The sequence below is a fragment of the Stigmatopora argus genome, chromosome 5, assembly GCF_051989625.1.
Source record: "Stigmatopora argus isolate UIUO_Sarg chromosome 5, RoL_Sarg_1.0, whole genome shotgun sequence".
NCBI classification, from domain to species: Eukaryota; Metazoa; Chordata; class Actinopteri; order Syngnathiformes; family Syngnathidae; genus Stigmatopora; species Stigmatopora argus.
In genome coordinates, this window is record NC_135391.1 from 420,218 (window position 1) to 447,414 (window position 27,197).

Genomic DNA, 27,197 nt, shown 5'->3' on the forward strand with positions numbered 1-27,197 from the left:
TGGTGAAATTACAAAAAAAAATTGAAAAGGCACTCGTTTACACATGTATTTTGACTTTTAAATTCATAGTATGGCTAACAAGGAATAACATTGGAAAATATGAATTGTTTGTGGCTCTCTTCGTCAAAAAGGTTCCCCACCCCTGCACTATAGGGATAGAAAATACGTAATAGGTACTACTAGGCAGATTGTTAACCATTTAGCATGACCTTGCGACATGACTGCAGGACTCTGTTAAGGCGTTACATAATATACAGTAAAGCAGTGATTGCCAGACAAGGGCGTCGAGAGATAGTTGTGAAATAAACACAACTTTTGATCTGCTTCCAGAAAATAAGAGTATTTTCGCAATACTAACTAACACCTTTGTGACAGACAGCCGAGTAAAAAAGAAAAAAAAACAGTAAATGAACAACAAACTGTGTTGTAATGATGTATGACTTGATGGAGTATTTTGGCAAACGATAATAAAATAAATCAATACAGACTAGATAGCATCTTTTGAATCGATTGGGATGATTTGAGAGAATTACAATGCTCAATTATTGCAAATTAAAACAATTCATAAACATAAACCTAATCAGTTTGTCTGGAAGAGATGCGCGTGGATCATATGGTGTTGATAAAAAAATATTCCTAAATATATATTGATATTTCCCGATCTCAACGAGTGGGAGAAATCCAGCAAATTGCCTGCGGCGACACTATTTTATGCAACGTAGTAAAAAAGTACAAACGCTCGACGCTAGGGGGCAGTGCACTTAGCGCATTGGATTGGATTGGATAACTTTATTCATCCCGTATTCGGGATGCCAATCTTATGCCTTCCCTTTCAAATGAGAAAACAATACTATAATGTAATAGAACCTTAATTATTCGCGTGTTCACATAAAAATCATAATCTGTTTATCTAAACTCCACTGTAGTACCTATTATGCATCACGACCGCTCCGTTTTTGCGTCACGGGGGTCGCCGTCTCTGATTGGCCGAGACGCCGCGAGAGGCGGGAACTGACGTCACGACGTTTTGCGCAGGCGCGAAGCCTAACTCAACCCGTGGTTATATGAAAGACACAAATCCCTCCGCGGTACGGCCAGCGGTTCTCCAGCCCGAGAGAAGACAAGGGAGACGAAGCAAGTACCTTTCTTACTTCCATCCTTCCACTCGAGCGGCTTCAACGACGCTCGTCCTCCTCCTCACGTGAGCCTTCGTCCGTCCGTCCGGCGGCTTCCAGCTCCAGCCCACCGACGGAGCCACCTCGCGGACACCACCGCCGAGAGGGGAAGTGAGCTTCGGGCTTCCTCTTGGTCTTCTCTTTCTTCAGGCAGGTGAGTTAACGAGCGTGCGAAGCTCATGCCCTACACATATCAACTCTACTAGCCCGAGACTGTAAATAAATAAATAATAATAATTGACGGCCGGGTAGCTAACTGGCTTGCACGCTCGCTGTCCGTGGGTCGTCGGGGTTGGTCGTGGGTGCTGCGTCGTCACGCCGACAGGCCCGATGTGTCATCCTCGACCTATCCGAAACCTGTCGTTTCGTTTACCTCCACCTTACCACCTTAATCTCACATCGCGACACTCGAATTGTCTGTCAATTTGCTCGTATGTCCGAAAGCTGACGTCACAGCCATCAATGGGTGCATCAAGTGAATCATGCCAACTGTCAGACACTTAGCATGACACTGGATGTGCATCTTATTTGCCCCCGTAGCGATGAGGTCGTCCTGGAAACAGGCCGTTAACAGCCCTCTTATATCCACACACACACATAGAGAGTTGACCCTCGGGATACGAGCACCGTCCACTCACAATCCCAGCTCGTAACGTCAATCTGCTCTTAACATGAATGTGTTTTCTCCCTAAGAAATGATTGAATTCCTGCTCACTCTTTCTAAGTACACTGGGTTACCGCCAACTCATTATTCGAGGTTAGATCATCTGAAATATAGTGTTTGCGCGACTTATGAAATGCAGTATTTGTTCCAACACTGGTTTTGCAACTGGAATCCTGCGTAAGTAGAGTGGCATTTTGTATGTAATCCGTTCCATGGTTCCCCATGCCAACCCTTAAACCATTTAAAAATGCTAAAAAGTATACTTCTCTTCTGCACACCAGGGGTGTCCAAACTTTTTCCTCCGAGGGCCTTTCAGAAAAATCAAAGGATGCAAAGACCGTTTCATTTTATTTGGTAAATATCTCATCGGAATCGGGGATTTTGAAGAAAAAAATCAGGTTTTAAAATGTATTTTGACTATTGACTCATTGGTTCTCACTCACGTCAATATACATTCAATCCAATTGGACACGAGAGGTTGACAGCGATTGGATGATGGCAGTTTCCCATGTGAAAATGGATTTGATGTCCAGAACTGTCAATGCTTTTAGGGCTAGCAGCAACAAAATCATTCTGAGGTTGAAGGATTCTGTCAAATATATTTAAAAAAAAAAGTATTTTGAACATGAAAAAATGCGTTCATCGGAAGTTGACAGTGCACTGCATGCGATTAATCAGTTAAAAACTTGTGTAGATATTTATTGACTCGACCGAAATGAAAAAAAAACCTCAAGAAAATCCCAACCAAAATAGCTGTGTATCAGTTTGGATAAAAAAAATATATATATAAATGACGTTGAAGAAAATTCAGAAAATTTACATTGATTGAAAATAATGGCCATGGAATCATCTGTGACCGACGCCATGTAGTGTTCAAGCGAAGAATTGCAACCGAACCGTTTTCTGATTGTGGCTCTTATCCGTGTATATTTTCATCATTTTTTTTTGCCACGGGCCAATAAAAAGTGGGCAGCGGGCCGCAGTTTGGACACTCCAGCCGTGCATAAACTGACAGATTAATGTGTAATGTAAAAGGAGGGAATTCGCTCACGGCGCTGCAAACTCGCTGACCTATTCAATTTTTTTTTTTTACCATCTCATGACAAATAAACGAGGCCGTGACAAAGTCCGGCTTGGACCCGTCGGGAAAAATCTCACCTTTTTCTTCGCGCTCGGACAGCTTTTTAGCGGCGACGCCGGCCTGGCTCGGAATCTTCTCACCTTAGTCACAACTCTCGTTTTAAACTGGAGCCAATTAGGAGCGCTTTAAAATGTTTAAATGTCAGCGTTGGCACAAAAGCCTTGGCTTAGAGGAACCACATCTTCAACCATGACAATGACCCCGTGCCTCTGCTGTCCTAGAATGACAAATGGGCCTTGGAAATGTCGGCTCGTTCTCGTCCCTTTCCCCGCGGCCCGTCTTTGAATCCTAAATAATAAAAAGTCTAATACAAAGAGAGGATTAAATGAGCAGACAAACAAAAAGAAAAGATATACCGTATTTTCTCGCATATGCGCCGTAGTTGTCGCGAAAAAATGATGACTGAATCGAGGGTACGGCTTATATGCGCACAGATTAGACTTGACGTGCACGAAAGGCCGTAACGCAAGACAATGCGGCTTATATGAGAGAAATTGTCAAATTCAACCGTTTTAAGGCAATTTTAAGGGTACGGCTTATATGCGGAGGCGGCTAATATAGGAGAAAGTACAATAAATTGCTTTTGTGCATGTTTCGAACCTCAAAAATAATCTATGACGTGAATTTTGGACGGGTTTGAAATGGAATCTAATTTGTATAGAAATCCGATGCCCCGCCCCTTTTGTTTTTTAGCCTCACGTACCGTACACAACTTTACAATATGGCCACTTAACTTTGCATGTACATACACGTTAATTTGTAATGATTTTGTTTGGGGGGGGGGGGGGGGGTAGTTTGTACCCAGGAAATGGTGGTATTTCTGAATATTAAAAATGCAGCATGCTTCACTGAATATGTAAATATAGATAATCTAGTGTTTAATTTGATATGTAATGCGGTTTTGTGTAATGTTCCCGGGCCACACCTGATTGCTTGGTTTTGCATCCACGTGCTTTAATAACAGTCATTTCCTCATAGCACAATAGCATTGTGTTTGCAGGGGGCGCTTGGATTGGATTAGTTTAGAACGATAGCTTGGAACCGTGAGATGTACGTGCTATCTCGTCGCTTATCGTATCGCTTAAATGATTTATTAAGGAAATGATTCCTCAACTGTTCAAACTGGCTAGGGGAGAAAAAAATGTAGCTCACTGAACCAGTTTCCTGATCGATAGATTGTAGATTATAAATTCACCTCATTTTGTGCACACGCTCCCAGTTGAAGACATAAAAATGACCATGAGATCCCTTAGATTTCGCATGGACTTTGTTTTCTGTTTGTTGAATTTCGGACAACTCCTCTTTTGCTAAATAGTCCATCCGGGACCCTCGGATTTGAACCGAACAGCAATTTGGGAGAAGTCACCGTCGGGATTCACGGATGGCCACTCCAGAATTCTCCGACTCTTTGTCGTTGTTATTCCAGCTACGTTTTGGGTCCTCGTCTGGCCGGAAGAGCCACGACAGACCCCGTTTTTGGACGCCGGGTCCTATTAAATTGCGGCCCCGAACATGGCAGTCTCCGTACGTTTTCATATGAACGAGAAGAAATGCTACGGCGGAAGAACACGCTCCCTACAGTCAAAGCCGCTGTATTTTCAACAATGTTTCGGGGCTGCTTTGCCGCCTCGGGCACTGGCCACCAAATCCGATCGCAGTCTGCATCCCTTTCCTGGGCTCGGCGGACTCGATCCGTGCCGTTTGGTCCTAAAAAACGATGGCAAGACGCCCGCTCTTGACGTAACATGGTTACGAAAGCCCCGGGAGGGAATTTCACGCCGGCCGGTCTCTGGCTGCGGCTTAAAGGATTTCATCTACTTGGAGCAACAATGGTCTTTCGCTCCGAAGTGGGCCCGCTGCTCTTGGCGGGAGGGTGGGGGCCCCCCCGAGAAGGTCAGGTGACTAACCTGTGCGTGCCGAGCACGGTGACGTCGGCGAGGGTGAGAACGCGCCCCGAGTGAGCCACGGCGTGCTGCGCCTCGGCCCACGTTGCCGTGAGAAACCGGCGGAGGAACGCTCAAAGGTCGCCCGTCTTTGTGTCCGGGATGGAAATGGGAGCGTTTCTCCCGCCGCTTGACGCACGGGTTCGGACGGCGCCGCGCCGGAGCCCACCTGCCGTCCGAGTCGCCGTGGGCCCCGCAAAGCGCCGCCTGTTTCCCCCTTTTTTTGGCCTTGCTTCCAACTCTCTCTGCGTTGTCATGACCTTAAGCTTAAAGCTAGTTTTTGCGCTCAACCCGGATGTGACTCTATTGCTTCGACTTAATTAGACCTTTTGTATTCTCATTTTTTACTGTTCCTGACCGTGTACTTTTTATTTTCTTGTTTGTGTACGGCTTGACTTCAAGTTCAATATACAGACGCTCCCCTACTTACGAACATTCGCGTTACGAACAACGGTACATACGAACATGTCTGCAAATTGCGATTATGTCGAAAAATGTTCGTAAGTTCGATTTTGTATTGCGCGCCTTTTTCCGAGTAGTACTTCTTTCCGCCGCTAATACCGACCGATGCCTGGCGCTGTGAGAGCTCAGCTCACCCAGCATCTACCTTCTTCTGCCCAAGTCGTTGCAATGCACTTGTATAAACCTTCAATATACTTATATAGGCCTTAAATATAAATTATAATACAAAATATAGCACTGAGCAACTTACAAACGAATTCAACTTATGAACAATCGCTCGGAACCTAACTCGTTCGTAAGTAGGGGAGCGTCTGAATAGGTCTATTGATGTTGACCTTTTATTTTTTATTTTCAGTGCGTTTATAAAATGAAGCTTTCACTTTGCCTTTCATAACCAAAAGTTATATATAAAAGTATACCAAATGGACTTTTGACGTGGGCCGTCGGCTGAATTTTTTATTTTTTTTGCATCGCTATCGTCAGCCTTTGCAAAGCCGATATCGGTCAACCTATAATTATAATAATAATAGATGGCGGTACTACCTAATTAGCGTAAGAGGCTAATGAGAAGCTCTTGGGGAGATTTGGCACACACAAAAAATAAAAAAAAAACTGCTCCCCATAACTTCCAATCTTCATTCTTGTCATTTTCAATCATGTGAGAAAAAAACACATTTGTTTGTGGCCGATCTCTTCGCATTTTTTGATTTGAAGAGCGTTGACAGGAGGAATATTTGAAGGCTCTTCTACCAAACAATAGCTCAGACAACTCTTGATGTTCTATTAGATTGCACGAGAGCACTAGAGGAATTGAGTGCACCTTATTGGATGACTTTGCAATCGATCCTCCTTCACATGGTAGAAAGAAGACACGCTAACTGCATTGATACTTGGCTTAAAAAAAAAGAGATATCCTCCTGACTACCAGGAAAAATGTTGTCCAATTCAATTTTATTTTGAAATTCTCCAATCTATGTCAAGTCATTGGAATACTGCAAAAGAAATTTGGTATCATTGGAAAGCTCTGAATGTCCTCTATAGAGCAGAAATGTGATTGGATGCACTGGCTGGGAGATATTTAGGTTTACAAATGTCCTCTACAGAGGACAAATTTGAACGACTATTGCGACTCTCCAACTTGAAAGTCCCAAATGGTTACTTTGAAATGAATTGGCACATTTCATCCGATCTCATTTGAAAATCTTTGAATGCTTCTCAGATGGCATCAGCATAAGTTTGACTTTGAGCGGCTAATTGCGTCGCAACTGTTTGTCTTGTCGACGCCTACTTTCCTTGCTTTACAACATATTAACTTGATTCTCACGGGATTAGTTTCACTTGTGGACTTTTGGTCATTTACCGCCCCACCTCACTGAAAAACAACAACAACAAAAAACCCAGGAAAGGTGTACACTTCCAAAAAAACCCACTAGAGCAAATTTGTGAAGAAACACCAAAATGAGAGAAAATTCTAAGGAAAAAAGATTGATTAATGTCTTAAAATAAATAGAGCATATGAAAATGTTGCCTGCACCGCTGAAATAGTTATTATGGGAGACGTAATACCCTTGTTTGTCCGCCAGATGGTGGCAAGAGCCCGTTCTACCAGGGCCGAAAGCCGTCCACTTTGTACTACATTTAGACTTTTACGTGTGCCCTGTGTGTGTGTGAAAATATGTGCCGCGTTGCTTTTGTATGGTTTTAAATCGCTTAATAAGGGGAATTGCAATCATTAATAAGGAGAGTAATTCGCCGAGGTGGACGGGTATGTAAGAGAGAATCTTGAAACATGGATAGTGGTTGTTGTGAAAATATTTTCAAAATAAAATAACGGATAAGGAAATGCATTTACTTTTTGGGTGGATTTCGTAACTTGGATCTTTTTCGTATCTCGAGTCACTCACTCGCATATCAAAAAAAAATGTAACCTAAACCTAGAGGCATTTGTAAGTAGAGGTATGACTGTACACTGGTACCTCGACATACGAGCATTTCGAGATACGAGTAAAATTTCAAGCAAATAATTAGCTCTAGATACGAGAAAGCCAGGTGGCCAAGACATGAGAGGCTGTTTATCATTGTCTTTTTTGCAGCATCTCTTTCGTGTATAACAGATATCTACGAGCACTGGGCGGAGCGTTGCATTTTTTTCAGTGTTTTTTCCCGTCACTCAGTGCGAATGGCGTAGCGATCGCTAGTACTAGGAGTGTATATTACTTCTCGTTGGCAAGTGGTGGTGCGTTATCCTATGGTGAGGACATTTGTGTGCCTCATTTTGGGAATATTTTGAAGGGAATACAACAGCAATCGATAGCGAACGTGAGGGTGGAGGCGTGGCAAACAGCTAACCTGGCCAGAACGAAGGTAAAAAAAGATTAAAACAAAATTAGAATTCAGTTTTGTGTAAAGTTACAGTAAACGTATGTTTGAGTGTCTGTATATATTAATCCAAGTTCATTTAAATTTTTTTGTTCCGTTTACGAGTGCGTTATCGTGGAAAATCCCCCCCCCCCCCATTTCCCTCTGTACCCTCCGCGAAATCTGTCTAATTTTAGTCCTATTAAACACTTTAGTAATATTAAACCACTAGTTGTGTTATTTTGTTAATAGATTGCGAATTAGAAGAAATAAAACATGTTTTTCCAATCCAATATCCTGTTTTTGGTGTTTTTTCAGAGGGTTGGAACTAATTCATTTGTTTTGAGTTCATTTCAATGGGAAACGTTCGTTCGAGTGACGAGAATATCGACATACGAGCTCAGTCCGGGAACCAATTAAGCTCGTATCTCGAGGTGCCACTGTACATGTATACTATTATATGAATGGTGTAGCGCGCTTCCTGTTGTTATGACACTTTGACTTTTCTCCTCCCCGTTCGTGCCTCGCACGGAGGAATGTCCCGTCGGATGCTCCCCCAACCCCCCCATCGCACGCGCATAATAGTTATGTCTGTGCGGCGGAAGAGGATTTGGCAATGTTTGCACGGCTGGCCTGATGTCTAAACATCCAGAGGCCGCCGGGAAACTCTTATCCAAGCGCTGAACCGTGCCGTGCGCCGGCCCTCCTTATCGCCCGTCAAATCTCTCGTCTTTGTTCCCCGCTGTTGTGTCACCGCGCCGTCCAAATTTCTCTACACATGTTTTAATAACACGTTGACACGCGGCACTCGGATTGCTTTTAGAATGGTCTGCCTGGATTCACTCTGTTTTGTCAGCATGAAAACGACGGATTGTATTTTCATTGCTTTTATAGCTTAGAAAAACAATGCCGTGGTTACCTGACCCTTTTTGTTTTATTGATTCGTTAGCTTTGTGCTCTCAAAGCGTGAGCAAGGGTGGGGGTGCTGGAGCAAAGAAGTGTGACTCCACGTGTGCATTTTGCTCCAATCATTGGGATCAATGTTCCCTCTAATTTTTTGTTTGTCTGGGCAAAAAGACAACCTCCCTGAGCACACTGAGTACCGGTGTGAGCAACATCATCATTGCTCGCTATGGGCACACACCAGTATCACACCTGCCATAAGCAGGTGTATGTCTACTACACATAAATTATTTAGTAATAATAAAATGTAATGATTAATATCTATGAATGGGCGGCCCGGTGGATGAGTGGTTCGCGTGTCGGCCTCACAGCTAAAAAAAAAGGGGATTTTATTTTGTGCGCTCCATATGATTTTCTGTGCGCAGAGAAGAAGATAGTAGTGCGCAATTGCGCATGCGCGCAGCTTAGAGGGAACATTGATTGGGATATACAGACGCTCCCCTACTTACGAACATTCGACTTACGAACAACGGTACATACGAACATGTCTGCAAATTGCGTTTATGTCGAAAAATGTTCGTAAGTTCGATTTTGTATTTTTTTCCGAGTAGTGCTTCTTTCCGCCGCTAATGCCGACGACGCCTGGCGCTGTAAGAGCTCAGCTCACCCAGCATCCACCTTCCTCTGCCCAGTTTGTTGCAATGCGGAAGTGCGTGAACGTATCTCCAGTGAGCAAAGAACCTTTTTCATTTGTATCATTAAATATCTCGTGCATCCCTTATTGAATATGGTTGGTAAAAAGCGAAAGGCTTCTATTGAGGGAGTTGCAAGGAAGAGGCAAGCTATTTCATTTGAAACAAGTGGCAATAATAACGAAGCTTGTTAGATCGCTTCTTTCGGCCAGTTTCTAATACATAAATCTCTCTCTCTCTATATACAGTACTGTACATATTCTCTCCATTTTATTAAATGTTTTTTTAGTACAAACCAATGCGTGTTATACAAGCCTTAAAAATACAAATGCACGTATATAAACCTTCAATATACTTATATAGGCCTTAAACATAAATTATAATACAAAATATAGCACTGAATCAACTTAGGAACAAATTCAACTTATGAACAATCGCTCGGAACCTAACTCGTTCGTAAGTAGGGGAGCGTCTGTAATTCTAAAGTGGTTTACAAGCTCATTGGGGACAATCTCATCAGTGATAGCAATCAATGACTAGCTGTGTTTTGAATAAATTGTGTCCAATTAACGTGTATGTGTTCACCTCCCTGCTACTCCCTGTCTTTGACCCGTCCATCTCTTGTGCCTGACCCCCTACCTCTTGTTTCTTCTTCTTCTTCTTCTTCTTCTTCCACTCCACTTTCCTCCTTAACCCTCTTTCTATCTCTCTATTCCCTTCTCTTGCCCCCCTCCCCACACAGATGCTCCCAGCCGTGCAGATTGACGGGAGCGATGGGATGTGTCGACTAGGTATTTCACTGAGCCCATATTTTCACACCACGAGGGGCAAATGTCAAAAATCCATCGGATAAATCACCGTACAATTCGGCACCCGTACAATGCCTCTACTTACAAAAAAAGCCTCCCAGAAGTAGTTTGGTAACTTGATTCTTTCATAAGTCGCGTGTCATTTTACACTCCAAATCCTTTTTAAAAAAAATGTCAAAGTGAAGTGGGACACACCTACTTACGAATATGTCTACTTATGAAAGATTCAGGTTACGAAATGCCTCAAAGGGATAATTTCAAGTTACGAAAATCAAAATCAAATGTCCCCCCCGAAGCACACGTATTTTATTTTGAATTATGAATAGAATAGAAATGCTTTCCCCATACCTCCCTGGCCTCTCATTGGCTAGGAGGGTGCCGCGTCGCGTCTCCACGACGCTTTGGATTGGATTGGATAACTTTATTCATCCCGTATTCAGGAAATTTCATTGTGCCAGTAGCAAGAAAAGGCATAGTTATAAGTTTGACAGAACAACAAAGCAAAAAGCACAAAGTACAAAGCAAATGGGATCATTAAGAATCACCAAATCAAATCATTAAGACAGAAAAGCAGCAAAAACATAAAACGAGCAAGAGTGGACGGAGCTACCGCCACCGGCTGCCACTTGAACGGCGCCATTTTGGTTGCGGTAGCCAAAACGGATACAGACTCAAAAGACGTAAAGTTGGACATAAACTTTCCATAACACTTGAAAATTGTGTAGAAGTATTTTTAATGTCTGATTCTTTTCTTTTTTTTAAGTTACCCACACACAGTTTTGAGATAAATTCGGTGGTTTAAATCTATTTAACTCTGATTTATTGTTCTTGGCCAACAAATTTCTGCGTGAGAGGTTAGTTTGGTGACGTTGCGGCTTGTTTTGTCTCCAAATTTTGTTGTCGGATCAAAGCGTCCTTCCAACGTCTTATATTAGAGCAGGGGTGGGGCACCTTTTTGAGAGAGAGAGAGAGAGAGCCGTAAACAATTCCTATTTTCAAATGTTATTCCCTGAGAGCCATACTCACAATTTAAAAGTCAAAATACATGAAAATGTGCCAATTTTTTAGTCATTTGACCACTTTTAAAGTACAAAAAGTCTTTGAATTCTTTTGACAACATTGTTACGCTGTTGCTAATCAATGAATATCAATGAGTATCAATGATAGAATAGATGCAGAAGACTCTAATGAAAAAAAAGTCAATGCCACAGTGCCGACGTGACGTTGCTATTGGTGCATTCGGGACTCGGCTCTCTCGCCACCGCTTTCCATATTTTAGCTCAGAGCCATATGCAACCATCAAAAGAGCCATATGTGGCTCCCGAGCCATAGGTTCCCTACCCCTGTATTAGAGGGTTTCTTTCAAAAAATGCTGTGACCAAAGACTAAATAAAGGCATTTTTCCAGAGTTACGTGAGAGTTGGCCGCATCCAACCCGGATTCGGGCCCTGGTCGTAACCCCCGCCCTGGATCCAGTTATCAGGCAAAGTGAAAACCTTGGCCGATGTGGGGCAAATGACTCGTTCCGTACAGATGGACGTCTAAATCTCAAGGCCCAAGTTTACTACCTAAGCGAGAGTTGCAGTGACATTTCAAACGGAACATTCGCTATCTCTCTCAGGGTCGCTTTTCCTACGCTGTATTTGCGTCATTTTTTGTTTTTTTTGTCGCCAGTCTTCGTTCTCCCTCGGCTTCAGCCCCGCCGCCCATTTTTTCTCTTCCATAAGTGTATCATCCATGCATAATTTAGAATCCAAACAGATGTGTAGGATTGGCTACCGCGCTCCCTACATCTGTTCTTCATAAATTAAAAAAAAAAAAATACTTGGCTGAAACTGTCCTACTCATTCTCAATAATTTACAAGCCGGTCGATTGAGCTTCTCGGGCCGTCGGGTTTCATCTTGAAATTGATTTCCGCGCCTCTCTTGTGCTTTTTTTTTTTAACCCAGCAGACGAGTCATCCCCGGACCATGTGATTGGGCGAAAGGGCTCATCTGCCGTCTTCACGCCGGAGCGAGACCGGGGCGACGGAGCCAGCGAGCGGGGGGGCGGAGGCGTGGCTGCCAGCATGGGCGTGGGCAAGAACACCGCCGCCAAAGCCGTGGATAGCGGCAGCGAGGGAGGCAAATATGAAGAGGAGAGCAAACAGGCCACCGACTTCTACCCCATTCCGGTACGTGCCTCATTTTAAGCCCACAATTCCAAGTATGAAAAAAAAGTGGTGCTTGTAGTCGGCGTAATACGGTATATTAGATGCAGTTTTGCCAGGGCAATTTTTTTTCTTTGATCAGAAACCAAGAACAACCTGCTAAATAGGCATCTGTTAACATACCAGTTTTTCAAACGAATATAGCCTTTAAAAAACAGCCAGTGGTTAAAGAGAAAAAAAAATCGTACTTGACTAATTGTCGCAGGCCAAGAAACAATGTGCGTCTTATACTCCGGACTATGCATAATTTTAGCAAAATTCCTCATGTTGACCCAATCGAAGACGACAATTTATTCTCTGTTGCACTCCAAAGATAATATTTAGCTTTTGTATTCTCTTATTGAGCTCTTGATATTCATCTCTTGCATTTTCATGTTTTGACACGCCCACACGTGTTGCAACCCGGCAGCCAAGCCACGACATTTCCTTGCCAAAATGGCGCTTCTGCTGCTTTTTTTGGCGCAGTGACGATAACAAAAGTTAGTCCAAGTCAAACGTCCCGACATATGAACCCAAATGTAAAAATGGCCCAAACCATGAGCTACAAAAAAACAATAAAATCAATCTAAATGGAAAATAATGACCATCATCTGAACTCAGTGCTTATAACAGACGACTTAGTTTCAAAGCAAAACGTCCTTTCTAGTCCCCACTTTGACGAGGCGACGTTGCCGTTCCAAACGAGCGTGTCCTAGCTGGCGCTGGGTCTTTGTATGTATAGTCTTCCGACAAATATTTGCCGACCTTCCTCCGCTGTTTTACATTTTGCTAGCAAAAACATCAGCGGCCTTGAATCCCGCCGATCTTTGCGACGTGCCACTGACGGCCACAAAAAATAGAACCAAAGGGGAAGGAAATGTCTGATTTGGATTTCCTCATGACTTGTTTTCTTCCCCTCGTGTCACAGAAGCTCCCAGTGGTGGTTTCCCTGCATGCGACCATCTTTTTCTCCCCCGTCTCTTCACCATCTAGAAATCCATTTTGAACTACTGACCACCCAACTATCGACCGTCCCCCGAGATAGCAAGCTAGGCTGGGATAATACCAAGCAACCCGCACAATCCAAGATAACATCTCCCAATCTAAACAAACATTTGGCAAAGAAAATAAAAATATACAGTAGAGATATTATAGAACAGACCTGGGCAAACTACGGCCCGTGGGCCATATACGGCCCGTTAGGCCTTTTAATCCGGCCCGGATTAAAATACAGGAAATCATTGGATGACCTGCATGAGCAATTCTGCCGTGGGTTTTGTGATTTTGGAAAAATTGACAGCTGGTGTCATGTCTATTCTCACAAGACCCGTGTTATTTGACTCTACATATGTGTGAACAGACCTTTAGTCTGATGAAAGCACCCCATAAATCCCAGATGAGTGATGAGCATGTTCACACTTTAGTCCTTTTTTTCTGTTTATGTTTCATATGTACTGTTAACGGATGCCGTTTTTTATATGTATCGTATCTTGTGCTGACCCGGCCCGCCCGCCTGTCAAATTTTTAAAGTCAATGTGGCCCCCCCCGGGCCGAAAAGTTTGCCCAACCATGTTATAGAATCTTTTGAATACAATATCTGGCTCTTTTTATGCCCGGCCTTACATAAACAGCTGCTCGTCAAGCAATATATTGATCTCGGACACTTCAAACGTATGCCGTAATTATGCCTCAAATCCATAAACTAGTGGATAAAATGGGCCTTTGCTATTTCACGGTGATGCGATGCAAGAGTGCTTTTTTAGTCTCGGTATTTAATCTGCAAAGAGTTGAAAATAAAAAATTTTATTCTGGCTGTACAACATCGAGTAATGATTAAAGCTTAGAGTGGTGTCTTTTTAAACACTGGTCTATCTAAAAAGTATTTATTCACTTTGAATTATTCAGTAGTATATTTTAATGATTTCTGCTCTACAAATATGCAATATTAGAAAAATAAACACATCCCAAATTTGAATTGTTTCATCTGCGGCGGATCCCAAGTTGAAACCCATCGTATTATATATTCTATTTTCAGTCAAATTCTTGTTTTAGCTCCCCAACTTCTTTAAAATCCAATGGTTAACCTTGACGCGAGCGCTGTGGATTCCCAATTCTTACGAAACCGTTTAAACGTGTGGCTAGGTGGTGGTCAACGGAGTGGGCGGAGCCAACGGGGACCAGGATACGGAGAACACCGAGCTGATGGCCATCTACACCAAGGAGGCTCAAGGGGCGGAAAAGGTAAGCGGGACAATATTTGCTCTTACTAATCAAATGAATGAAAAATGGGGGAAAAATGCATTTTTTTTCCTGATCTTTCAAGCCTTCCATGATAGTCAAATAACAAAACTTAGCCTAAGAAGAAAGCACACTGCTCATTTACCGCAAAGATTGGTTGGTAGCGCAGTGCTTTTTGTGGCCAAATAGTTCTCATAAGCTTCCGGTGCTTTAATTTCTGCGACTTCCAACGTCTTGGGAGTTCAACAGTTCTCCGCCTCATCATTATTGTGACAAACAAATTCATCATCTACTTGAAAAACAAAAGAAAAGAAACGCTTATCAAAAAGGCATGTTGACTCATAGGCGTTGACAGTAAATGCGGAAAAAGGAGTCCATTCATGCTGATGCTGACGGACCGTGATAATCATCTTAACTTAACTTAGGTACGCCCCTCCTCTCATTATTGTTACTCAACACTGTTATAGGCGTTTTGATCCTGTGGTTCAAAGTTATCTGTAAGCAAGTCTATATGTGGCCTCCCTTCCCGTGACTCCTTCCTTTCTCATCCTAATGTTTCTACGTTGTCACCGTGACGATGCGCTTTCTTGGATTGGAAACTTTTTCTTCTCCCTTTCATAATGATGATTCAACACTTGCTACACTTGGGCAATATGGCCTAAACCAAATCCTTTATTATTATTTTTCCCATTCATCCATTTATCCTCGAGGGTGGTGGGGGTGCTAGTGCTTATGCCGGCCAACCACGGGCAGCAGGCGCGTGCGACACCCTAAATGGGTTGCCAGCCAATCACAGGGCAGATAAACAACCAAACCGTCATAGCTAGGGACCATTTAGAGCAAGGGTTTCAAACTCTCGGGTTGGTTCATGGGTCACATTGACGGCAACTCGATTTCATGTGGTCCGGACCATTTTAGATATATTTAGACATTTTAAAAAATATATATTAAAAGAAATGGATCAAAATCCCTAAATATTCCGTTTTTATAGCTCTAAAACAATGTTTAGTTTTTCCTTAGTAAGGGAAACCGTCTTAATATTTTGTTTTTCCTATCAAAAGGAAACCATTTTTTCCATGATGTTCAATATTAAAGTGGAAAACAGAAAATATTTTTATTTATTTTTACATTTTACTAAGTGCTTTTTGAACTAAAAACACAAAAAGAAAAAAATGGATAAAAAAATGTAATTATTGATTTAAAAATAAGGAAATAGCGTATACATCTATAATCTTCATTCAAATTTGATCCTAAAACAGAAACCATTAACTTCTTTTTTTATTATATTTTTTTTCCCCTTTTTTTTTTTCAACCGTTCACCATTAAAAAATAAAAAAGCTCAAATTAATTCATGGCATCCATCTCTTGCCACTTGTAAGTTTGCTTTCCCTTTCACTAAGTGAGTGATATTTTCCAAATAGAGAAGAAAAATAAATGCCGTATTTTTTTTTGGATTTTTTTTGGGGTTAGAGCTCCATCTCCGAGACATTGGACAGCTCAGACAGCGTAGATCCAAGGAGGATGGACATGATCTATATCATAGAAGACACTCCGCCTTGGTACCTGTGTGTATTTTTGGGCCTACAGGTAAAGCACACACACACACACACACACACACACACTTTCTTAATATTGCTCTTAATGTTCATAGTTTTGGGGGTGGGGTTTATCGTCTTTGCTTTGAGTGAAAAGGTATGAGTACATTAGCTGATGGAGTAAATCAAACGGCAATATTCACTTTCCTGAGATTGATGAGTAATCCATAGTTGAAGGAAAACTCAAAGAATACAATTTATGGTTGAGTGAAACAAACTGAGCATTCATCAACTGGAATCCAAGTAGTCTCTAATCTCAAATCTAATCCTACCAGTGGCGTATGATCGGGAACTGAAGGGTGTCTTTGGGTCCTTAGTTGCCCGTCTTGTACTTTTGCGTATCTTCCGCTGAGTTGACTTGACAATGTTTGTTCAATTTCAAGTTGTCGTGATTGGTGCCAAATGTTGAACAATGCAAATTGCAAGTCAATAATCAAGATGTCACCCAAGGACAATTCGGCTGGCCTGTATTTGCTTCCAAATAAACTTCCAATATATTCATTTCTCTTTTTTGATTGGCTGTCTACGTATTTTCAGTCACTACAAAAATAAGGTGGCTTTGTTTGTAGTCACTACATAACGTAATGCGCAAACAGCTTTTTTTTGCCACTAATTCAATTATTGCCGTGCTCTCGCAAAAGAGTTCCTCGTTCCACCAAAGAAAATTGAAAAGACCTCATTCTTTCAGTTTTCTATCCTCTGAGCTTGATTTTTCTTTTAGAGATGCCCCGGATCCGATCGAAATTCGTCTCGATGACGTCTGAATCGGATAAAAACGATCAGTGATGCTATAAAAGTTTTCAAAAAAATTAAACCGAGAGCTCAATTCAGCACATTTGATAAAATATTTGAAGTATATTGCCAAAAAATACATGTACAGTACAGACGCTCCCCTACTTACGAACATTCGAGTTACGAACAACGGTACATACAAACATGTCTGCAAATTGCGTTTTCTCGAAAAATGTTCGTTTGGACATTTGGGTTTTGCTATTTTTCCCCTCCAATACATTTCCTTCGGCAAGCCCGTAATTTCGGCTTATTCAGACCTGACCAGCGTCCAAAAATGTGAGAGATGTGGTGCGTCTAAGAAAGTACCTGTTTTTTGTGTCTGCAGCACTATTTGACGTGTTTCAGCGGCACCATAGCCGTGCCGTTCCTCCTGGCCGAAGCCATGTGCGTGGGCTTTGACCAGTGGGCCACCAGCCAACTCATCGGGACCATCTTCTTTTGCGTGGGAATCACCACCCTGCTGCAAACCACGCTGGGCTGCAGGTACGTGCTCGCCTTCCATCTTGAAATTTACAATTTAGATAGTCCAGCTAGGCTAGCGTGCACGTTTTGGGGCGATGGAGTACCCGGTGAAAAGCCACACTCCATCTCAGGACTGGGAAGCGTGCGCGTGCTAACCGCTTGAACCGCCGAGACGCCATCTAATTTTGAGCTAAAGGTGTGCCACGCGCGACGACTGATATCCAAAGCCTTTCGACTGGAAAGTTGAAATGGGTGGAATGATTGTGCGTGAACGTATCTCCAGTGCGCAAAGAACCTTTTTCATTTTTATCATTAAATATCTCGTGCATCCATTATTCAATATGGTTGGTGAAAAGCGAAAGGCTTCTATTGAGGGAGGTGCAAGGAAGAGGCAAGCCATTTCATTTGAAATGAGTGGCAATAATAACGATGCTTGATGCGCTTGAGAATGGTGAGCGTTTCACGGGCATTGAATCGTTCGACTGTCAGTACCATTTATAAACATAAAGATCGAGCAGCAGGACCCAAATATTGAACGTTGCACAAAGGTTTCAAATCAATTGAATGATGCCATACAGTGCTACCGCATCATTTATGATGAAAAAAAGAGAACTGCAATCGTCATTAGATAGCTTCTTTCGGCCACTTTCTAGTAAATCTCTCGCTCTCTAATGTATGTATACAGTACTGTATGTATTCTCTCCATTTTATTAAATGGTTTTTTTCAGTACAAACCAATGCGTGTTACTTATACAAGCCTTAAACATACAAATGCACTTCTCTAAACCTTCAATATTCTTATATAGGCCTTAAACATAAATTATAATACAAAATATAGCAGTGAATCAACTTACAAACAAATTCAACTTATGAACAATCGCTCGGAACCTAACTCGTTCGTAAGTAGGGGAGCGTCTATAGTACCTTAGCGGTCAACGTATTGAACACCCCTGCAAAAGAGACTGGATTTTTAGCGTGAAGCGGTGGTCAGTTGGTGCACAAAGTGATTTTTTGTTGTTGTTTATTTTCCCCCATTTGCCCGTTTGCAGGTTGCCGTTGTTCCAGGCCAGCGCGTTTGCCTTCCTCGCCCCCGCCCGAGCCATCCTTTCACTGGACAAGTGGAAGTGCAACAGCACGGGTGAGAACAGCGCCTTCCTACGAAGATTGTGCCAGGGCTTTTTATTTTTTATTTTTATTTATATATATATATTTTTTTACTACTATGACCGCTGCCTACGACGACGACGTTCACGGCCGTGCCTTGCTTTTTCTCTCCTCAGAAATCCTGGAGAAGAACAGCACGGAGATTCTGCACACGGAGCACATCTGGCATCCCAGGATACGAGAAGTGAGACATAGAAAATACGCAAGTCAATGTATTTCGGGGGAGTGGTTGGAAAACGCTCCGAGACAACTAGGAAGTCAAATGACATTATGTCAGCCTGAAAAGACTTGCGGTGGGCGTCACGTGAGGCCAGTTAAATGGGACTTGAATAACTCCTTACCAAACATACAAACGGTCGTTGGAGAGCTGCCAATTTCTCTCGTAACAATCCCAAAATTGTTATTTAAGTACATAATACCCCCCCCCCCAAAAAAAAAAAAACTTGAATAACAAATCCCAACAAATTTAACCTTTTCAGTGCCATTGGTGATGAAATGAATCATCTTTTGTGAACTGAATTGAGTAGATGTCCGATCTATTTGAACCGGAAGGGTTCATTCTTTTGCTGTCTGATCATGATTCATGGTTCAATTGTGTCAAGAATAAAAAGTCAAAGGCACCAAAAAGAGAAAATGCCATCAAAAGGAAAGCAAAAATGGGTATTTTCATTTTATTGGTGATTTGTGGCTACTATACCAGTATTACAACGTGCGGTAATGCAGTATTATCAAGTCCAGTTGGACTTATCGTACGGTATAGTCGTGTGATCCTTTTTTTAAATTATCTTTATTTATTTTTTTAGTCGTGTGATCTTAACTCTGCCCGTTTTTTCGTTGTTGTTTTTTAAGATCCAAGGAGCCATCATCGTGTCCTCGCTGGTGGAGGTGTGCATCGGAGCACTGGGTCTTCCCGGGCTCCTCTTGAAGTACATCGGGCCCCTGACCATCACCCCCACCGTGGCCCTCATCGGCCTCTCCGGGTTCCAGGCGGCCGGTGAGAGGGCGGGAAAACACTGGGGCATCGCCATGCTGTAAGTGGACGGACGCTCGTCTTTGTATCAATGACGTGAAAGATTGAAAAAGGAAACTTTGAAGGGATATTCAAGTTTTTTTAATTTATTTTTAATATTGCCTGATGATTTAGTTTTTGAAATTCCCACTGGACTTAACTTGCCTTTTGTTTTGGCAGCACCATTTTCCTGGTGCTCCTCTTTTCCCAGTACGCCCGAAACGTCCACTTCCCGCTGCCGGTCTACAAAGCGAAAAAAGGCTGGACCGCCTACCGACTGCAAGTTTTCAAAATGTTCCCAGTAAGTCCGCCCTTGGCCCGTTGCATTATGGGATCCGCCAAACTCTTTTCTAACGCGCTCATCGCAACAGGTTTTGAACTTTATTTGAAAATTCCTCGACATTATGAGGAAACAGTTTGTTTGAGGTGCTAACCAGTCCTACTACTACTAGAGCCTATCTGCTGCCACCTGGTGTTCACGCAGGGAAACGCTACGGTCTTACCTAATAGTGATTTTTTTAGTTTTTGGGACAAGATCAAAAGTGAGTGCAATGGAAAGTTATGACTCATCATCCCCTTTTGTAATTTTTTTTTTGAAAAGAGTGAGTCTGAGGGCAAGTTATGACTCATCCCCTTTCGTAATTTTTCTTTTGGGGGGGGGACAAGATCAAAAGAGTGAGTCTGAGGGACAGTTATGACTCAATCCCCTTTCGTAATTTTTTTTTTTGGGACAAGATCAAAAGAGTGAGTGTAAGGGCAAGTTATGACTCGTCCCCTTTCGTAATTTTTCTTTTTTTTTAACCATTTTTGAGTCTTGTACTGGAATACTGGAAGGTTCAATTGTCCAGCCTCCAATGGAGACATTTATTTTTATTTTTACGTTTTGTTACTTTGAGGAAAACCCGTCGAAAAACGGAGCCATTGTTTTAATTCTAGTGCCTGAAATTGATTTGAATCTAGCCATGGGGGCTTAAACGAATAACAAGTATCTCCTCCTCTTTCTCACTTGTCCCGCCCCCAGATCATCATGGCCATCCTGGTGTCGTGGTTGCTCTGCTTCATCTTCACGGTGACGGACGTTTTTCCGCCGGTAAAGGGCAAGTACGGCTACTACGCTCGCACGGACGCGCGCCAGGGAATCCTCTCGGCGGCGCCCTGGTTCAAGATCCCCTACCCATGTGAGTGCCGCCGGCAATAGTCTTTCAATCAATTTTGCAATATGACGTGGCACCATTCTCGTTCGTATCCATTCAAAATCTGTCCAAAACCATCTTTTTCCGTGTACAGACGCTCCCCTACTTACGAACGAGTTAGGTTCCGAGCGATTGTTCATAAGGTCGATTTGTTCGTAAGTTGCTCAGTGCTATATTTTGTATTATCATTTATGTTTAAGGCCTATATAAGTATATTGAAGGTTTATATAAGTGCATTTGTATGTTTAAGGCTTGTATAAGTAACACGCATTGGTTTGTACTGAAAAAAAAACATTTAATAAAATGGAGAGAATACCTACAGTACTGTATACATACATTAGAGAGCGAGAGAGAGAGATTTACTAGAAACTGGCCGAAAGAAGCTATCTAATAACGATTGCACAGTTTTCTTCTTTTTTTTCATCATAAATGATGCGGTAGCACTGTATGGCATCATTCAATTGATTTGCAAACTTTGTGCAACGTTCAATATTTGGGTCCTGCTGCTCCATCTTTATGTTTATAAATGGTACTGACGGCCGAACGATTCAAGTTGTATGCCCGTGCAACGCTCACCACTCTCACGCGCATCAAGCTTCGTTATTATTGCCACTCATTTCAATTGAAATGGCTTGCCTCTTCCTTGCACCTCCCTCACTAGAAGCCTTTCGCTTTTCACCAACCATTTTGGATAATGGATGCACAAAATATTTAATGATACAAATGAAAAAGGTTCTTTGCGCACTGGAGATACGTTCACGCACTTCCGCACTGCAACGAAGTGGGCAGAGGAAGGTAGATGCTGGGTGAGCTGAGCTCTCACAGCGCCAGGCGGCGGTATTAGCGGGGGAAAGAAGCACTACTCGGAAAAAGGCGCACAATACAAAATCCAACTTACCAACATTTTTCGACATAAACGCAATTTGCAGACATGTTCGTATGTACCGTTGTTCGTAACTCGAATGTTCGTAAGTAGGGGAGCGTCTGTATTTCGGGTGAAAATAAACAACCGACGGGTGCACGTCCTCAAACGTCCACTAGTTTGCAGTAATATCACGACTACACTTCTTGGTGTTTTTTCTGCTCTTATTCATTTTTTTTTGTTCCCCTTTTCAGTCCAGTGGGGCGTTCCCAGCGTCACGGCGGCGGGCGTGATCGGCATGATGAGCGCGGTCGTCGCCAGCATCATCGAGTCCATCGGCGACTATTACGCCTGCGCTCGTCTGTCGTGCGCGCCACCCCCGCCCATCCACGCCATCAACAGGTAAGCCGCCGGTCCTTCTTCGGCCCCGCCCTCGCCCGAAGAGAGAAGCAACAACCAACGGCGCCTTCATTCTTCTCAGGGGCATATTCATGGAAGGCATCTCCTGCGTGCTGGACGGCCTTTTCGGGACGGGAAACGGCTCCACCTCCTCCAGCCCCAACATTGGCGTTCTGGGAATAACAAAGGTATTCCAAAACGTATTCAATTCTTCATGACGGATTCAGGAAAAATGGAACCGATAGGTCCATGTGTTTGCTCTATTTTTCATTTGGATCTCAGTTTCATTTCCAATAGTTAGCTTAGCACGATGGTCTAGATCAGGGGTCGGGAACCTTTTTGACGAAGAGAGCCATAAACAATTCATATTTTCAAACATTATTCCTTGAGAGCCATACTAAGAATTTAAAAGTCAAAATACATGAAATGTGTGTAATTTATTAATCATTTCACCATTTTGGAAGTAAAAAAGTCTCTTTCTTTTGAGTACATTTTTTCACTGTTGCTAATCAATGAGTATCAGAGTATGCATGCAGAAAAGTCTAATGAAGAAAAATTATGATTAAAAAGGTGCTAGAGATAGTGTCGCCGCCACATTGCCGGCGTGACGCTACCATTGGTGTGTTCGGGACTTAGGTCTCTCACCAGCGGTTCCCATATTTTACCATAGGTTAGCGGAGAGCCATATACACCCATCATAAGAGCCACATATGGCTCCCGAGCCATAGGTTCCCTACCCCTGTTCTCGATCAAGGGTGTCAGACTTGGGTTGGTTCGCGGGCCGCTTTAACGTCAACTTGATTTCACGTGGGCCGTGGCCATTTTAGATATAATATTTAGATTTTTATTTAACAAATGGATTAAAAGCCCTGAATATTCCGTTTTTTAATAGATTTAAAACAATGTTTATTTTAGCTTTTTTAAATATATTTTTAGATTTTACAAAATAATTTTTGAACTAAAAACACAGAAAAAATGGATTAAAAAATGACAATGATTGATTTAAAAGGGGGAAAATCAGGAAATTTAATATACATCTATACTCTTCATTTGAATTTGATCCTAAAACGGAAAGTCGGCACTCATGATTGACTTTCCCGGGCCACACAAAATTTTGAGATGAAGATTGAAAGGGCGGCCGGCTTTGAAACGTTTTGATTGTATCCCCCGCGCTCGGGCAGGTGGGCAGCCGGCGCGTGATCCAGTACGGGGCCGCCATGATGCTGCTGCTGGGCCTGGTGGGCAAATTCAGCGCCCTGTTCGCCTCCCTGCCGGACCCCGTCTTGGGGGCGCTCTTCTGCACCTTGTTCGGCATGATCACGGCGGTGGGGCTGTCCAACCTGCAGTTTGTCGACCTCAACTCCTCGCGCAACCTCTTTGTCCTGGGCTTCTCCATCTTCTTTGGCCTCATGCTGCCCAGCTACCTCAAAAAGAACCCGTTGGTTACAGGTGAGGGAGCCCAAATCTCAGTAGGACCTGACGAGGAACGCTACTTTTGCTGCGCTCGTCCGCTTTTCTCCAGAGGTGATCGACTATGTCTCGTTTTTGTTCTTCTCGCCAGGCATTGTTGAGATTGACCAAGTGTTGAATGTGCTCCTCACCACGGCCATGTTTGTGGGAGGCTCGGTGGCATTTATTTTGGACAACACTATTCCAGGTGAGACACGTACCGTTTTAAAGGATTAAAGTATTTGGGGGCGGAGTCATGGCGCATTGAAGTAGATAGTTAGATCTTTCAGTAACTGCCATCAAGTATAAACTGCCTAATCTTAGAACAGGTGTCAAAGTGGCGGCCCGGGAGCCAAATCTGACCCGGTGCATCATTTTGTGTGGCCCGGGAAAGTAAATGTGATGAGTGTAGACTTTCTGTTTTAGGATCAAATTAAAATGAAGATTGTAGATGTATATCATATTTTCTGATTTTTTTCCCCCCTTTTTAAAACAATAATTGAGATTTTTCTTTTTTCGTTTTTAGTTCAAACTGTTTTAGGATCAAATTAAAATGAAGAGTATAGATGTATATTACATTTCCTGATTTTTCCCCTTCTAAATCAATAATTGTCATTTTTTAATCCATTTTTCTGTGTTTTTAGTTCAAAAATCATTTTGTAAAATCTAAAAATATATTTTAAAAAAAGCTCAAATAGACAGTTTTAGATCTATAAAAAAACTGAATATTCAGGGCTTTTAATCCAGTTCTTTTAATCCATTTATTAAAAAAATCGAAATATTATGGTCTGGCCCACGTGAAATCAAGTTGACGTTAAAGCGGCCCGCGAACCCTTGCCTTAGAACAAAATATGCAGCTTTTGAATTAAAGAACTTTCCCCAAGCCCTAATCTAAAAAATATATTTTCAAAATTAGAGAAGCATGCGATTTCAGGGCAATACCGGTTCCTTTTGGAACCCGACGGAGCCAGCTAACGGCAGCTAACGCTAGCCTCTCGCCAGGTACCCCCGAGGAGCGCGGCATCCGGAAGCTGAAGCGCGGCACGGGTCCCAGCGCCGCTGAGCTGGAGGGGATGCGATCCTACGACCTCCCCTTCGGGATGGACTTCATTCGCAGGCACTCCTTCTTTAAGTACCTCCCCATCAGCCCCACCTTCGCCGGCTACCAGTGGGGGGCGCTGCGGCAGAGGTGCCGGAGCGGCGGCCGCGCGGACGCCAGCGAGGGAGGAGCTTCCCGCGGCGAGAGTCTTCCCTAGCCCGCATCCATTTGAGAAGCGAACTGTGTGGGGGGGAAGAAGAAAAAAAAATGCCCGGGTACGATCGGGGGGGGGGGGGGGCCGCCGACCTCCGTCTACCGTCTTGCCCCTCCCCAACGTGCCGTTCCGAGCGTGCCTCCGAAAACGGCGCCCGCTTGGCGCGTTTGCACGTGCGCTCGGTTCGCGCGTTCATGGACGCCGTCACTTTAAATCCTCGCGTGCGCGAGGGGTCCTGACTCCCTCCCTCCCTGCCCATTCCAAATGATGCAAAATTAGGCAAGAAGAAACGAAAGGAAGGAAGCAGCATGTATGCAATTTGCTACGCACAAACGTGGATTCACAGCGGTGGCTTTTGGACCCGCACGCGGTCGGGCGCCGTCACCACCGTCGTTTTCTTGGCGGCGAACGTCAGCCGTTTCTAAGCTGGGGAGATCCAGGCCGCTCAAATCTCAGTTGGACGCCCGCTAAATTCCTCAGTCAGTGTTTACACATCTCCGTTTGACAGTATTAGCCACAACGATCCTAATATTTACGCGGTGGCGGCGACCTCATTGGCTGTCTTTGGATACTGTAATATCATTGGGCGAGAGCTCCGTTACTCCTCTTGTAGACCTCTTCCTGTTTACTCACCTAAAGGTGCAGACCGTCAATCGCTCGGGGGTGAAAGTACTCCGATCACATTTTGTGGACGAGGCTAGCGGCTTTTTGTAAAGCACGTGTTCAAAGGACGAGTAACTAAAACGGTATTTTTTTGTCCTTGGAGCTCGTTTTCTAGTGGCTTGTTGACCTTTGGAGGGATTTGATCGGGTTCTCTGTTGATGCCTAAGCATTCTGGCTTTCAGCAAGGCTAGTTTGGTGGATTTTGAGGATTTCTCGCTTGTGAGAGTGGGTTGAACTCCAGTTTCAAATTTCGCCATAGAACAGGGGTAGGGAACCTGTGGCTCGGGAGCCACATGTGGCTCTTTTGATGGGTGCATCTGGCTCTTTGCTAACCTGTGAGCTAAAATATGGAAATCGCTGGTGACAACACTGAGATATTATATCTAGAACTGCTTTAATCTTCATTTTTTTTTGCTTTAATCTTCATTTTTTTTGCTTTAATCTTCATTTTTTTTGCTTTAATCTTCTTCTTTTTTTGCAGTAGACTCTTCTGAAATGCATCCTCATTGATTAGCAACAGTATAAGAATCTTTTTTAAAAAAATCATTTGTTTCTACTTTTAAAAGTGGTGAAATTCCCCCCAAAAATTGAAAAGGCACTCGTTTACATGTATGTATTTTGACTGTTAAATTCGTAGTATGGCTCACAGGGAATAACATTGGAAAATATGAATTGTTTGTGGCTCTCTTCGTCAAAAAGGTTCCCGACCCCTGCCGTAGAAAGATACACAACTCTTAAAATTCCATTTTTCAATCATCTGGCCTTAAGCCACTAAATCCTTCCAAGTTTGGAGAAGATTCAACTGGCGTCTTTTCGTGCGGACAGGAATGACTTTAGTAGTTTGTTTGGATTGGATGTTACGTCTTCTCATCACGGTTATAATGCGTATATTTCACCCTTAAAAATGGGGCAGGATTAGCCACTTTTAACGGGGGTCCAATTGAGATGGTTTATTGACGAAACCAAAAGTTTGCTTTACCAAAAGAATTTTTTTTCTATTGTTTGTTCTTTTTATTTGAATCTTGATGTCTTTTGTTGACGTTATTTGGGGAAGCAAAGTTGGTTATGCAAAGCAGGACTTTGTGGCTCTGGCGCCATTCTGAAAGGTCTATCCATGACTTCCTGGTTCTGACCTCTAAATGGATCTGAGTGGCTGTAACGTGCACTCGCCTTCTGCCAAATTGAAATTGTACTCGTCACCGAGAAATCATCCTCGCCAGACGTCGGCACCTTTTGTCCGATTTCTTTCGGACGATTGAAGGTGGCGAGGATTGGCGTTGAGTTGAAAATGGGAGATGCAGGGGGCATGCATGTCACATGACTGGGCCTGAACGCCTTCGCTAGCTTACGGTTCACGTGCACGGATTTTTGCTCATGCTGTATAAGGATGTTTGCCTCTACTTGGGGGGAAAAATGAAAAATTTGCCTTTTTAACGGTCATTCCCAACCCGATGTGTTGACCATTTATTGACCCATGTCATGAAATGTGAGCACAATGCTATTGCAAAGTTGTCTTGAACGAATTAATGCTGCCAGACTTCCCCAGTTTGGGTGTCTTTGACCTCTGATAGCAGTCAATGAGGTTTAAAAAAAAGATAAAAGATAAACATGGAGCCGCGATGTCAATTTGAATCACTTCCATTCTGACATTCTGCTACGTCGTCGTCCCAATATTTCCCAGATTTTTACGTTTCTATACAACACGATTGAAGGGGGCCTCGCGCACTCTTGTGTTGGGTTTAGCCGTTGGTTTCCTCCGATCACAACAAAACTAGCGGTCTC

The 27,197-nt window shown here is 43.1% G+C and overlaps 1 protein-coding gene across 4 annotated transcripts; it reads left to right on the forward strand.

The window, feature by feature from the left end:
- Positions 1-1,048: 1,048 nt before the first annotated feature.
- Positions 1,049-26,532, forward strand: slc23a2 (solute carrier family 23 member 2). Of its 4 annotated transcripts, none has more exons than XM_077601004.1 (16): positions 1,049-1,329; positions 10,081-10,129; positions 12,098-12,321; positions 14,479-14,577; positions 16,045-16,161; positions 17,287-17,444; positions 18,473-18,561; positions 18,704-18,771; positions 19,437-19,618; positions 19,777-19,897; positions 20,618-20,774; positions 21,906-22,053; positions 22,133-22,238; positions 23,232-23,499; positions 23,612-23,707; positions 24,502-26,532. In XM_077601004.1, exons 2-16 carry the CDS (start codon positions 10,081-10,083, stop codon positions 24,753-24,755), a joined length of 2,136 nt encoding a protein of 711 aa, XP_077457130.1. In that variant the 5' UTR covers positions 1,049-1,329; the 3' UTR covers positions 24,756-26,532. The 4 variants fall into 4 exon arrangements, with proteins under 4 accessions (XP_077457130.1, XP_077457132.1, XP_077457133.1 ...); XM_077601006.1 differs by having other exon boundaries at positions 12,101-12,321; XM_077601007.1 differs by lacking the exon at positions 10,081-10,129.
- Positions 26,533-27,197: the final 665 nt, after the last annotated feature.

Bases quoted from the DNA above. Each gene is read 5' to 3' on its own strand.
- slc23a2 (XM_077601004.1), top strand. From the start codon at position 10,081: ATGCTCCCAGCCGTGCAGATTGACGGGAGCGATGGGATGTGTCGACTA. The intron at 17,445-18,472 runs GTACGTGCTCGC...GCCCGTTTGCAG, and splicing joins CAAACCACGCTGGGCTGCAG to GTTGCCGTTGTTCCAGGCCA. The intron at 22,054-22,132 runs GTAAGCCGCCGG...CATTCTTCTCAG, and splicing joins CCCATCCACGCCATCAACAG to GGGCATATTCATGGAAGGCA.